We start from the raw sequence: 15,403 nt of genomic DNA on the forward strand, positions 1-15,403 counted from the left end.
TGAGCGGTCACATGGGGCACAGAGAGAGAACGTACCATCACAGTACCCGCACAACGAAGTGACTCCTCAGAGTCAGTGAACACAAAAACATGTTTTTATTTTATTTAGTTAACTGAATGAAAGAAGGTGACCTTAGGCAGTAGATATTTTTTCACTCACATGACTCAAAACGCGCCAATTTCACGGCTTCCTTTGGTCGCATCCGTCTCAGTTTTGCCGTCATCTAATTCCTTTATGGTTTTTGTTATGTTGTTGTTGTTGTTGTGTACTGCGCTGTTTATGCTGGAGCTGCAGCGAGCGGTCAACTTATCAGTGTGTGGATGGACAGGACAGTCAATAAATAGGCACAAGGTGAACTTTGGCTGTTTAGAAACGCCGTGGTGTTGTTGCCTGTTGTTTTGGAAATCACTTTTTTGCCTTTTCTAAAGGCATTGACAACGAGTAAATAAGTGGCAGAAAGTGTTTAGACGCACGTTTAAATAGTTAAAGGTCCAGTATGTAACATTTTGGTGAAATTGTGAAATTAAAGTGAATTAATTTTTGTTTCTTTTTTCCCCAGAATGAACCTTTTATATTTATATCAGGAGTACAATCAGCTCTACAGATGCCTCCATTTTGGACCTGCATGTTTTTACAATAGCCTTTTGAGTTTTTATGCTACTGTACCTTTAAATAATAATTAAAAAAAATGTTGATGATGATTTTTATTTGATGTGCTCTGTTCTAACCTCCTCCGTCTCTTCTTCCTCACAGATTAGCAATGGCGCCCTCCCTGATCCAGGCCTACAGAAGGCGCTGGTGGATGGCGGTGACGGCGGTGATTGAAAACCTGCTGTGTTCAGCCGTGCTGTTGGGCTGGGGCTCTTTGCTCATCATGCTGAAGAGGGAAGGTTTCTACTCATACCTGTGCTCAGGTAAAAAAAAAATCAAGTGTCATAATAAGTAAACATGAGTGTCAGGTCGTCATATTGGTTAAAAATTAGTACTAGTTAAAGGCGTCATATGTGAGAATGTGGCCAAAAACGGTTACTACACTCAAATTCAAAATGCCGAGGTCTTTTAAGTTTCGTTTTCTCCGCCATTGTAGCTCAGACGTAACTGGCAACCCGTTTTTTGATTTGCGGTCTGCAAAATATTTTTTTAATGCTAATATTTTGGCTGTACTGTTGTTGTTGGTGAGTATCAGTATTTTATATGAATATTATTCCTAAGTCTCTGTGACATATTAGGAGGATTTTATGGCCAGTTGCTTTAGATGTATTACGTAATGCACCTTTAAGGAACAATAAAACATAAATCGCAGTTCATGTATTGATCTTTTGCAAAATGTAGCGTGTGCACTGTACATTTTCAATATTTATATATAGTTCTATACTTTATAAGAGGGATCTATCATCATATTTTATAATCTGAATATAATATGATCCGATCATACTTAAAACATTTTGTGCAGTAGAACTATGTTTTTTCCTCTTCATCATCTCAGATTCAAGCCCAATTTATACTCCTGCGTAAAGTGCTCTATACGGAGACCCCTCTGCGTCGTCTCTGGCTGCACAAAATATTTTTTAAGTGTCCGTCACTCCATCAAGGGACAACGGAGACGGCAAGGGCTGCGATTGGTCCTCAGGACAGGCCGAGATAACGCTGCTCTGTGCCGACCACTGTGCTCACCACGGAGGCAGAGCTGATCACCGCCGACAACGTCGCTGCCAAACTGTAAAAACGTCATATCTTAATACACACAGCACGTGTTTAGACTCTAAATCGCTAATTTCTTACGTGAAATTATTTTGAACCTGTGTTCCGGGACACAGAAAAATATTTATATCAGGTGAGAAACGGCCACTGTTTCAATGTTAATCAGATGTCAACAACAACAACAGTCTTTCGCTCTCAAACGCCATTGCTCACTGTAGCCAGAAGCACAACAAACTTGCGTAGCGACACTTACTGATCGGGCGGGAAATTGCAGTGCATATCCGTCACCACGACGGAGAAGTATGAAGGCTGGAGGGGTCTCCGTGGTTACGCAGTCGGATAACGCTTTGACTCAGTTGTGTGTTTTTGGTGCCTCTGTGTGTCTGTTTGTTTGTCTGTGCTTCCACACTTGCACTTGCCAACATGACCAACAGAGGCCGACAGAGGCTTGTTGCGTGAATGGGGTGAAGTCTACCATCTCTGATTGCCTTGTTTTTGTGTTTTTTTTTGCTTCGATTCCACAGAGAACGACTCAATTGTCATGACTTCGGGGAACTCCTCCACTGGTGAGGTGGAGGAGTGGACCACCTGCGTGGACCAGGAGGAGATGCTGAATCTGGGATTCACCATAGGCTCCTTTTTGCTCAGCGCCACCACCCTCCCCCTCGGCATCCTCATGGACAAATATGGGCCTCGCCCAATTCGTCTGGTGGGCAGGTAAAAACTGGAACATCTCTACAGATGCTATGTAAAAATAATAAAGTATATATTTAATAGTATATTTAATTCCAGGCACATAAGAACTTAAGACGGTCGCATACACAATGTTAGAAAATGTGACCAAGACCACTTAGTCACAGTCTGAATTGGCCTAGTATTGTCAGTCAAACATTCCTTCATCTTAACTGTTGCATTCCAGCGAAAAAAGAGAGAAGAATAAGAAAAGAAAAAAGCTGACTGATAACATTCCTATACAGGGAGGGTTGTGTGTTCTGTGTATGGGTCAATGAATGTAGGCGGGACTCTATACGTGGGTGTGTCTGCACGCTGTCTAAGTGTAGTAAGTAGTGAAATTCTTTGGTTTTGGGGTGTGACGACTACTGTTCTCACAAACTGTGCCACCTATCACACACATGTACACACACACACACACACACATTCACTGTGTGGAAGTCACAGTTTTGGCATCTTTGGTGTCAGTCATGTTGCTTCCTTTGACTAAAAAGACAAATTGATGTTGTTTCGTTACAGTTCGTGCTTTGGGCTGTCCTGTGGTATGATGGCTGTATCTGCCTACAACACAAATGGTGAATACACACACACACACGCATGCACGCACGCATGGAAGATATCAATTATTTTCTTCCCATCTGAAAAGCCATGAGTAAATAAAGATATTTGTACACTGCAACGGATGCAACCAATCCACCCTAAACACACACAATCGCTCCATTTCAGCAAATACACCTTTAACAAGCAGATGACTGTAGTGTACGAGTATGTGTATGTTCTGACATTTGGAAATATAGCACCCGAAGTCATAGTTTAGGCAAATGTTTCGTCTCAATGAGCAACATTCTGTCAACATACGAGGGTGAGACTTTTCTCGTTCTTGTTTTATGTCACACAGGAAAAAGTGCTAAAATTACACACTAAAATTAGCATGTATTGTATGCCTGGGATGAATCTGCTCCAAAAATATATATGCAAAAATGAGTCGATGAGAAGAAGAACGAGATTATCCAATGAAACGAAATAGAATACGTTTTGAAAAGCAAGGATGGCGCTACAAACATCAACCCTAACAGCTACGCTTATGACTGGAGGATGAATGTGAGACGATCAGAGCTGAAGCAGATAAAACGCCAATGTAACTCACTCCCAGTGGTAAAAACCCTTTAAAACCTGGCATTCAATGGGTGTTTTAACCACTGGTAATTGGGCATAAGAGAGTAAAACCTTGGATCTGCTGAGATGACTGAAGTTGCTGCAGACTCAATGAATCACAATCACATTTAACTGACAAATATAAAGTCAAAAAGAAAATGCTTCCAGTGCTGCTTTTCCTCTACTGGCAGAAAATAAATATACCACCAATATGTATGTTAAGTATTTAAGTGTATGCTAGAATAAGCCTTTTATATTTACTTAAGGCAAAGACCGTCCTTATGCAGGCCACCGTACAAACAGAGAGAAGCCACTGCTGTTTCCTGACATGGGTTACAATCTGTTCTCTCACCATTAGACATCATTAACACTCTCATACACACTGAAGCTTTTAAAGCGAGGCCACAGAAATACATGTGTGGTCATACTTCTCCTGGAAACCTTGTAAACATCGCTCTTAACTCCTCCTCTGTGTTGATCTGCAGCTCTGTCTGCGCTCATCTTCTTGGCTCTGTCCCTGAACGGCTTTGGAGGCATCTGCCTGACGTTCACCTCCATCACGGTAAGAAGAAGACACCGCCCATCAGTTATTAGCGCACGGGAAAATCCATTTGGATCTCTTCAATCTTTAAAAGTGTCTGTGACACTTCTTTTTTTTTTATTATGACTGTGACATTTGAAAACGAAACTTCTTCCTCTCTGAGTTACGTGATGGAAACAGTGTCGTGCCAAACACAAAGTGCTGAACCTGAAGTCATCCAAATCAATTCAAGTCACTGAATTCCAAAGTAATTGTCTTCACATTCACACTTTGTACCTTTGTACAAAGGAAAACACCTGCCCCAGTCACTTAACTAAGCACAGAAAACACCTAATACCTAAAACACCATGACAATCCTAGTAGAACAACCGACAACCATGCTCTAAATGCGTGGAGTTGCTGTCATGTGATTGGCTGATCGGGTACTTATGTCAACATGGCACTTGAACAGATGTGACTCATAAAGTGGCCAGTGAGTGTATAGAAGAAAGTAGGTTAAACGGGTATTTTTTTTCACCGTATGGTACCAAGCGTACCAAAAGTCTCAGCTGAAGTGAGAAATACTAATCTGAGGTCCCTGAGAGTCTCAGTGTGTCTGTGTCCACTATTTGTCCCAGCTGGGACAACAGTGAGTGTTGTGACAGGGAGCTGTGTTTGTGTTCAGTCACATCAGGTCACGCATGTGTATAAATTTACTTGTGTGAATTGTCTGCTGGTACAAATATTATGAAGTGTGTTTGTTTTTGCCACTGCCATCTTGTCCGCGGACAGGTATTTGGGTTTATGACGTGTGTCGGCTTGTGTTTGTGTTTGAGCTGCACATGACTTCCACACGATAGAGACTCCCATTTGTGTTTCCACCAATGACAGCGAGGCGTTGATCGCACGCCCTCCCCAAAGTCCAGCCCAGTCACCTCTATTCAAAAATAATCAAGGCCACTGGTTTTCCATCTCCCCCACTTCTTCCCGTCTTCCTCTGTTCTGCCCAGCAGCGGTCAGCAGAAAATCTGTTCTTTTTCAACTCCGCATGACTACGCACATGTGTGTGTGTTCGTGTGTGTGTGCGTTTGTGTGTGTGTGCGTATATACACACAGAGAACATGAAACAGATGTTTGCATAAGGAAACGTTTCATGCTGAGACACATGCTGCTCTCCTTTGTACAAGCGTTAAAAAACGACTAGAAGACACCTGTCCACGTCCCTCTGTGTTTATACTCTTGTGTTGAATCAACATCATAGCTATTATCATGTTATAAACACAAACTTATGATTAAAGCCTGATTAGAGGTCAACTAATATGGGTCTTTCTATGACCACAGCTGACGGCAGAACCTTTTTGTCCGTCCGATAAAACATACACTGCCGTTCAAAAGTTTGGGGTCACTTAGAAATGGCTTTATTTTTGAAGGAGAAGCACTGAATATAACATTAAATGAATCAGAAATACACTCTATATATTGTTAATGTGGTACATGTACATAGGTGTATAGAGGCCCATTCCCAGCAACCATCTCTCCAGTGTTCTAACGGTACATTGTGTTTGCTAGTCGCGTTAGAGGGCAATTGGATGATTTGAAAACCCAAAGTTTGGAGGGCAAAATTATTATTCTGAAGAAAAATCATTTATTTCAATGTCTTGACTATATTTTCTATTCATTTTGCAACTCCTTTGATGAATAAAAGTGTGACTTTTAATGGAAAACACAAACAAATTGTATAGATTACCATACACACACCAACATGATCAGATCATGTGACGTGGACCGGAGCTATAGGAACAGAAATGTTGAAATCATGTAAACATTACACGTGCCCTGCAGCTAAACCTACTTTGACTATATCCTCTTTCTTCCCCTTCAATTATTTAAAGAGGAAAAAAAAATATCGTTTGTCCAGACTGATCTACAGCAGGGTCGTACGGTGGAGTAGTGGTTAACGCTGTTGCCTTGCGGTAAGGATATCCGGGTTTTTTCCGGTCCAAAAAACATGCAAATAATAACTGGACTTCCAAAATGGACCATAGGTGTGAAGGTGAGACTTGTTCGTCTCTGTGTCTGTGACCTGTCCAGGGTGTCCCATAACAGCTTGGATCGTCTCCAGCTTCTAGGATAGAACTGCACACAATGAATTAATGAAGGATTTATAGCTCAATTATAACCTGTGTAAAGTTCAGTCAAGGACGTGGCTGTGACATACGGAGAATGGAATGAGGTTTCTGCCCCTTGCATTGACTGTCACAGGTGCAGGATTGTCCTTCAGCAGCACTGGCTGTGAGCGGGGGCTTGGTTTCAGGAGTTGTCACTCTCCACGTGCAGACGTCGGGTGTCAGGTAGCAGTGAGAGGCTGCTGAGCTGCTTTAAAAAGGAGTTGCTCAGCAAATCGAAGCCTCTATACGTTTAAGGTCACGTACTGAAGAAATCACTAAAGCAAGAGTCACGTGTGTCTGATATCACCTTCTTCACTTTGGACCACTTGTTGTGTCATGTAAGTTCAGCGCTGTGCTGATGATGTGAGGAAAACACACGGTCAACTGACAGTGTTTTAATTTAACTTGACAGAGACACTCTGTCCTGAAATGAAGAACAAGACAAAGCGTGTTATGTCGAGAGTGTTTGTGTTGAGAGTGTTCCTGCGTCAGTGTTTCCATTACAGCAGCAGTGCAGTGTAGTGGGAGGGTGACGATGATGGTAGCATGTCGCCACGCTAAAAACAACATTGGGTCAGGTGTTTTCTTACACAAGCGATATTAGAACCACAACTTTTCCACCATGTTCCACCAAGTGAAAATTTGACAAAACTTAAAATAGATATTAGAGTAAAGGGGACACAGCTTCTGTCCAAAATTGGGACGTGGAAGCAAAATTGAGGGAACAGGGTAGAGGTCATCTTCATTTTGATTCATCATGATTTGACTTGATGACGTTCTCATGGACACGTTTCTGTAGGTGACTCTAAAGCTGAGGTCAAAGTTAAATTCGATGAGAGTACACTTGAGCTTGAGCGTACAGTGTCAATGTCTCAGGCCTCCGAGAGTCTCCTGATCAGATGTGTCTCACACATGTTCCTGACGACTACTCTGTGTAGAAGATCAGCGGGAGCTGCTCTTCTTCCTGTGACGAGCCTTCTTCACAAATGTTGTTTTCGTCCAGGGCCCCACACTGACTTTCTGCCATTTCCTTATCTCCTTCTCCAGCACTTTATCCTCCACATGAGGGTCACAGGGTGTTGGAGACAATCACAGTTGTTGTAGGGTAAACCCTGGACAGGTCGCCAGTCCATCACAGGGTCAACACCTAGAGACAAACCACTATTCACTGACCCTGGGTTGAACCATTTCCTGTTCTCCTAATGAATGTAAATTCCTGTCAATATTGTCAATATTAGTTATGTAAATTATGTAAATAGAATTTGTCAAGAGTTTCAGGCAGCAGAGAGAGGTTGCTTTAACAATACAAAGAATCCTCAAAGGCAATATTTACCTGTCGTTTAACCTACATATTTTGATCACCTTGTTTGTGTAACTTGAGGTCAGCTGGATAAGAGAAAAAGGAAACAGCAGTTTGAGTGTCTCTGTGTTAAGAGAGGCCCAGAAAGTTGGGGTGGAGAGAAGTCACTTCTAATCAGCTGTGGTTTAGTGTGTCCTGCTGGGAGCTCCACAGAGAGGAGCTGCAGCTGTGGCTTTTGGACAAAAGAAGTTCCTCCCTCGTGCTTCGCTCATTCACCATCACTCATCAGTCATTATCGTCATCACTTTCCTTACATCTCTCCCGCGCTCATTAAGCCTTAATTATAAAGTCAGAGCCAGAGTCTGACAGCACACGTGTGAGCGAGCACAGCGCGAGTCAAGACCCAAACTGATCAGCTGTGACAAGTGAGCAGCCAGAGTCTTCCGTCTCTCTGTGTGACTTTCTGACCGTGTGCCTCCTCACAGTCACGTGTTTCCGTCCTCCATCCTCATCCCCCCCTCCCCCACGACAGAGTTAGCATGTTGGAACATGTGAAACTGTTTTATGAGCTTTTCCAAAACGCCGTGTTAGGGAATCTCACCTGCTGCTGCTGCTGCCACACGTGCGTTCACGCTGTCCCCCCCCCCCCCCCCTCCCGGCGCAACCCACATCTCGTGAGACGCACTCAGGTCGCTGCTACTTACAAAAGCAAACATCAGTGATCTGACATTTCACATGGCCGGAATATCTTTGCTTTAACATTAGCAAGAGATGCAAACTCCCCTGTGTGCACAGAGGGCCCATAGCTGCCATGCAACAATACTATCCCAGTCAGAGAGTTCGACCGCTGCAGGTCCCGTTGGCCACAGACGGCCTGTGAAGTCTTTGGATTCTCAGAAGCGCTGAATGAAGATGGGTGTTCTCGTGGCTGTTTTTCGCTCAGACAGTCAGGCTCTCCCCCCGAACATCCTCAGGAAAGCTTTTTTTTTCCTGTTTACCTACCAACCACATTGTTGTGTCAGCACTCCAAGTGACCTCAAACCTCCCGTAGTCCGTAGCGGGTGCAGATATGGTCGCGGTATGGCCGTATATATATATGTCATACGACATATTTAACAGTTTTCACTGAAAACGTCATTATTTCGCAACCGATGCCTGCAACACACTCAATAAACGAAGGGTCAGAGGGAAGTTAACCCCTGGGTCTCGTCATCTTTTCTTCCAGATATGAGCTGCATGCTCAACAGTCTGTGGTCGCCATACATTTTCAGTAGAAGACAGATCTAGACTGCAGACAGAAGTCATGCACAGTCTTTAACTTGTCCTGCTGAAACAGCCGTGGAGTTCCTGGGAAACGACGCTGTCGTTGGTGCCTTCACGTAAACAAATATGTGGATCACCCATGTCATGCTGGTATTTGCGCATTTAGATGATAATAGTCTGGATGATCTGTTTTAGTTTTTCACAGAAAACAAGCTGAAACTTGTTTGACCACAGAACGTGTTACCACCGTTTCTCGGCGCAGAGAAAATGAATGCGTGGCTTCCTCTTTGGCCAAAAAAAAAACGTTTAAGGTTGCATTTCTCGATGCACCGGCGGACTATGTTCATCACAGTCGTATCGAGACAGTTTCTCATCTAAAGACTGTCTGAGGGCGCTGTGTTCACGCACATTCAGCAGCGGTTCTAACCAGACAAAATTGTCCCCCCTCACAAGCAGGATTTTGCAAATCCAGAGTCTGTGTTGAGAGAAAACTGAGCTTGTCATGCAGCACACTTTAAAATCCCATACATGTGATTTTTTTTTTTTAACCATGACTGACCCATTTTTCAAAAACTCTAATCAAACACACAGCACAATAGGTCATTGTTATGTTTAAAGTAAGCTACTTACTACAGTAAATAGGTCGATTTTAATATATGATGTGTTACTGCCTGGTGCTGCCCTCTTGTCCCCCCTTTGCCTCGGTGCTGGGTTCAAAGCGCTCCCTGTGGAGTTTGTCAAAAGCTGCCTATATGTTGGTTTTTATATCTTAATCCTAATTCAAAGAATTTGCACACATTGCAGGGGGAAAAAAAGACCTTGAATGTGTTGTCCACAGACGGCTTAGTGTGTGTTTGAACTATGGGGTCAGGGCCCAAACTGGGTAATGACTTTCTTGTTTCCCATGCTGCTCTGCAAGCAGAAATATGTGTTAGTGAGTGCAAACAGTGTGGGCAGGAAGGGCTCATGTAGTCCTTGACTTAGACCAATTTTCCCAGTCTGGTTCGTTCTGGAGTTGTCTGCCCTCTGCTGGTCTCAATAACACACTACACCTCTACAGAAAAACATGTTTTGGACCTAGGATAGTGTGTCAACAAATGTTTTTTAGCTTTTTCCTGTTACAAGTATAGACTTTGACTAAATATGTTATTTTATATTTAACCTGGGTTTAACTCATTCATTTCTCCGTCCTTGCAGCTGCCCAACATGTTTGGCTCCCTGAGCTCCACCATCATGTCCCTGATGATCGGTTCCTATGCTTCGTCTGCTGTCACCTTCCCTGGAGTCAAGGTAACGGACTCAGAGTGTGGTGGCCTTTATGATGACAGTTTAGCTTCTTTATATTTCCACAAACCGCTGCTCTGTGTCTGGTGACAAGCCTCTCCGTCTCCCTCCTCTTTGTTCCCAGGTGATTTATGATGCAGGTGTCTCCTTCCATGTGATCATGTGGGTGTGGGCCGGCCTGGCAGGGTTTGTCTTTTTCAACTGTTTCTTAAACTGGCCGGCCGAAGGCTTCCCAACTCCAGAGGAGGTGGACTACAGGTCAGTTATCGTCACCTCACTCGTGTGACCATTATGAAGCAAAAGAAATACTGTATCTGGCCTTTCACAAAAACAACCGTCCAACGCTAATCATGTGTCTGTTCATGTTTGTGTTGAACAGCAAGATCCAAGATCTGAAAGACCTGCCTCCATCAGAGGAGAAGAAGAGACTTGGTCATAATAACGGAGATGTGCCTCACTCCACCGAGAAGCTTCCTACTGTTTCTGACGCTGCACCCAGTGAGTCAACAAACACAAACACAATCGCTTTACCAAAAGTCGGACAGACTCATCTTGTGTAGTAAAGTTTACATTATCATAAAGCCAACGTCTCCTTCTCGCCGTAGACGTCGTTCCTTTCCGCCGCTCTGTGTTCTCTCCCATCTTCCTGTGGAGTTTGGTGACCATGGGAATGTCCCAGCTGAGGATTATCTTCTTCATGGGCGCGATGAACAAGATGCTGGAGTTCATGGTCACGCACGGCGAAGCGCATCGTGAGTGCCTCAAGGATTCGTGTGCTTTTAAACATTGTACGTTGTTTAAACTCAGTACTGACAGAGTGCGTCTTCACCTGTATTACAGCAACTGATCAGATGGTGATTCTCGCTGGAGAAAAGGGTGAGTTGTGTTAACGATGTGGCTTCTCATTGCCGTACTTTTGTAATTCATCTTGACTTCATCTGTCAATTGTTTTTAAATTTCTCCTCCTCCTCCTTCCTTTGATTGAACATGTTTTTGCTCCAGTGGGCTTCTACTCCTCCATCTTCGGCACACTGCAGCTGCTGTGTCTGCTCACATGTCCTCTGATTGGATACATCATGGACTGGAAGATGAAGGAGTGTGAAGACGAGAAGCCTTCAGCAACAGAGATCAGGTATAGACAAGTGTGGCTGGACACACACGTATATGTGAGAAAAAAAAAGGTGGAACCCTGACCACAGTCTTGTCCACAATTTGACCACAACCTCTGCTTTTAACCCCAGCGGACAGAGCAACGGGCCCAAGAGAGACCGCAAGATCCAGAAAGTCACCAACGCCATGAGAGCCTTCATCTTAACCAACATGCTGCTTATCGCTTTCGGATGCTGCTGCCTCATCGACAACCTGCCTCTACAGGTAAGCACACAAACACACACTGGCCAAAACTTCTTCGAGTCATAATCATACATTAAATCAACATCTGTTCCCTACTTTTTGAGTCAAACGATTCACAATCGAGCAGTCCCAGCTCTCTTTGTAAACACCTTTCTTTCCTCCTCCAGATTTTGACCTTCATCCTGCACACCATGGTCCGAGGCTTCATCCACTCGTGCTGTGGAGGCCTTTACGCTGCTGTGTAAGTGCTCACAAAAGATCCATTTGAATATATTTTTAACTCATTGGTTTGCTGCCACTGATGTCTGATGAAAGATGAGAGTCTACTCTTTCTTCTGGTAGTTCCGGTGTTTACATGGTCATAGAACACACTGTTTTGTGGGTCTTAGAATATCAGTCAATGCTGTAAAACCCTTGGCAGTATGGGGCTCTCAGCCCAATGAGATGATTAATATTCAAGTTAACACTTCAACTGCTTTTAAAGTCAAAGGCGATCAAAATCGCCAACCTCCAGTGTTGCTTTCATTGCAACAACTTGTTCAGTTGTTCGGAAACTCCCTTTAACTGCCATTTTAAAGTTTGCTGTGAAGTTCTTATCAGACAACGAAACAGACAACTGATAACGCACTGTCATAGGATGGTGCGTGTGGTGGGGAAAGCGCTTGTAGGGTGTGTAAGATGAGTGATTTGTGTTCAAAATGTCACTTTCAGTTCCTCGGTCCAAAACCCCCTGGTAACAACTTAAGTGTCTCTCACCCACAGCTACCCGTCCAACCACTTTGGCACACTGACCGGCCTCCAGTCCATGATCAGCGCAGTGGTCGCTCTGCTGCAGCAGCCGCTCTTCATCACCATGGTGGGACCTCTGCACGGAAACGCATACTGGGTGAGGGCCTGCTCTGCTTTGCACACTATTCACACTGAGACACATGCACACTATTGTGGAGCCAGTCCCATAAAACTCAAGAACTGAAGATGACTTTGTTTCATTAACAATAATCTCCTGCTCAGCTTTACTTGTGTTCTCAATTATCTGCTCCATGAATACTCCATAAACTGATACCAAAACTATGGTAATACCATCTTATATTCTTTAGTTCAGTATGAAATGGTTTCTGTAAAGGTACATTTTGTGACTATTTATCCAACGAAATGATCACGTAACATTACATTTGCTGACAATCTACATCCAACTATCCTTCAGATCAACCTCGGCCTGCTCATCACTTCCCTGTCCGGCTTCCTATTGCCTGGATACCTGTTCTACCACCGCAGATGCCTGCTGAGGGAAAAGGAGGCCAGAGACAAGCAGGCCGGCGGTCCTGAGATGCAGGCGCTCAACCAGGCCAACGGCACCAAGCCCCACAGCAACGGCAACTCTGCCGTGGAGGCTTAAGACAACTCGACATTTTAGCGTCCAACAAACCAGAGCAGACACGTCGTCCACCACAAACTCAGAGCAGGACAGGAAAAGATGTATCATTATCATTTGTTGCTGTTAATTTATTTTAGCTTAGGTCAAGGAGCCAAATTATGAGTGATTTAAAGCCATCGGGTCACTCACGTTAACATGCAGAGTACTTGCACTCATGTCCACCGTGTGTCAGCCTACGGACAACGCGGTACTTGAAACATGACATGTGCGGTCACAGACGTCTGAAACAACAGCACAATCTTAACGCTAACACCAAAGAACGCCTTAAAGGTCCAGTGTGTAAAGAGGAAGTGACGTCTAATGGTGAGAGACTCCTCCCCCTCCCCCTCCCAGGGAACTACGGTGGCCTTTGCGCACCAAAAAGGATGTTGTTGCTTTCCGTTAACGCAGTAAACATCTGCTTCGAAACTTGAAAGGCAAACTTCCAGCTGCTCTGTCCTGTCGGGCTGTTGTAGGGACATATGTGTTTCCGCCCGGGTGGTACGGTTCGGTACGGAAAACATATTTTTTTGCGTTTCGATTAGGAATAGTACGGAAATAACTGGCCCCCGACAGTACTGTACCATTTTACTCTGGTTCCGCTAAGGGAAGGTTACTGAAAACTGGAAAGGTACAGTCCGGGAGGACTGATCGCTAGCTAGCTAGCTAGTCTGTTGTGTCTGTCGTCGCACTGGTACGACTGCACTCACTGACATCCCGACTACCAAGTAAAAGTACTGCTCTCAGTCGAAACGCAAGATTGACCCAGGGCTTAACCATACCAAACTCTACCGTACTGTACCAAACCGAATTGTACCATGACGGGAACGCGGCTATAGTGGCACAAGATGGCCCCCATGAAGCCAGGACCTTTCAGCAAGTACATACAAAAGCATTAACTCTACTAAACCAACATCCTAATAAACATATTCTATTTCTGCCAATAAACCCACCAATCATTTTACACACTGGACCTTACAAGATATTAGTTCAGTATTTTTTTTTTTATAAAGAGAAAATATGTCGTATATTGTGCCGTTTCTGCTGTAACCTATTGGGAAAAAGTTGAAAAATATATACTCAAACACTATTAAAAACACACAATTTAAAGCATCTGAATCGCGAGTAATCGAGCTTTGATATGTAGGAAGAAGGCTTAGGAGCAGTCACACAGACACACACACATGCAGGTAGACTGGTTGTAGAGACACACATATCTACCTCCTCTGTAAAAGATTTTGTACAGTCTCTCTGCAGCCGACTCCGATGTCCTTCCATCTTTTTTTGGTCAAAATAAGGAAGTATTAAGTATTAAATGTCAAACACCCTAAAATCAAAATGATCAGCGCATATTTTTATCCATGTGTATTTATGTCATGTTGATTCCGCCCTTGTGTTTCTGGAATTGTTTTTAGACAATTTAATGTAAAACAAAAAACAAAACAAAAAAAAAGAATGAAAATGAAGTAATTTTTAAAGATCGTTACGTAAACACTTTGTACTGCTTTATGCACAGGAATGAACTAGTGTGTGTATAAAATGTATTTAAGTGTCCTTTTATATTTTATACTCCGACATTAGCATTAAAAAGGGAAGAGTTTGTTTCTGTATTTTATTAGCGTGCTGATTACGTAATCTGCTTATTTTGTTGTTTTTCTTCATGTACTGGAGCAAACCTCCAAATATTTTGTAAATACAGCTAAAATGTGCCTTTTGTATCTCTCTCCATGTGTGTATACACGCATATATATATACACATATATGTATACATAATGCAGTGGCTGTGGCTAAACTTGATTTATAAGGCGATGTCTCAGCTTCAGTGCTGATTCAGCCTTAACCATTGACCCTCTTGTTTGAATCAAGACCAATTTGAACAGAAATGTTCTTGTTTCTTTCAAAAGTGACAACAAAATGTACTTCATCTATTCTGTAGATTCATGTAGATTTGTGAGATCAGTTGTAAATGTTTGATTTTTTTTTTCTTTCGACTCAGTCCATTTCAGAGGAAAGACCCGCTTTTTCATTGCATTTCTCTTTTTGGTTTTATAATTTCACGTTATATTCAACGTGTAGATCGGTCACACTGAGGACAAAGGACTCTTGTTTCAATTCTGTGCCTTTGTCTACGCTGCAAACCTAAGTTGGTATGATGAGATCAATGCCTCTGCCAAATGTAAATCAAAGCCATGACTAGGGTTTGCACAACAAGTCGTCATTTTTCCTCAGGACAACACACAAAGGCAAAAGAACAGAATGCCATACAACATAATGTAGAAGTCCAGCAGTAAACACTAGGTGGGTCATAATGTTTGGTTTTTAGTGACTGGCAGGTGTTGATCAGCTCAAAGGTCACATAAGATATCGTAGGATTTTGCTTTGTTTTGTTTTTTTTTTAATAAAAACTGTTAAGTACATTTCAACCAGTGTTGGAAAGGTTTGAGTAAGTCATTATTTCTTCTTTGGGGAATTTCGTCTTCCCCATTTCTGCCATTGTAACTGGGATTCCCAGT

The 15,403-nt window shown here is 43.1% G+C and overlaps 1 protein-coding gene across 1 annotated transcript; it reads left to right on the forward strand.

Moving 5' to 3' along the window:
- Nucleotides 1-760: 760 nt before the first annotated feature.
- slc43a1a (solute carrier family 43 member 1a) lies at nt 761-15,273 on the forward strand (the record flags this gene model as incomplete). The annotated part of the gene is made up of 14 exons (XM_083891451.1): nt 761-914; nt 2,226-2,418; nt 2,953-3,008; nt 4,074-4,150; nt 10,037-10,129; nt 10,248-10,381; nt 10,503-10,621; nt 10,729-10,875; nt 10,964-10,999; nt 11,126-11,265; nt 11,372-11,497; nt 11,644-11,717; nt 12,239-12,362; nt 12,681-15,273. The coding sequence occupies 14 exons, from the start codon at nt 761-763 to the stop codon at nt 12,870-12,872; spliced, it is 1,665 nt and encodes a 554-aa protein (XP_083747577.1). The 3' UTR covers nt 12,873-15,273.
- Nucleotides 15,274-15,403: the final 130 nt, after the last annotated feature.

This window comes from Microchirus variegatus (genome assembly GCF_963457635.1).
Source record: "Microchirus variegatus genome assembly, chromosome: 6".
Lineage (NCBI taxonomy): Eukaryota > Metazoa > Chordata > Actinopteri > Pleuronectiformes > Soleidae > Microchirus > Microchirus variegatus.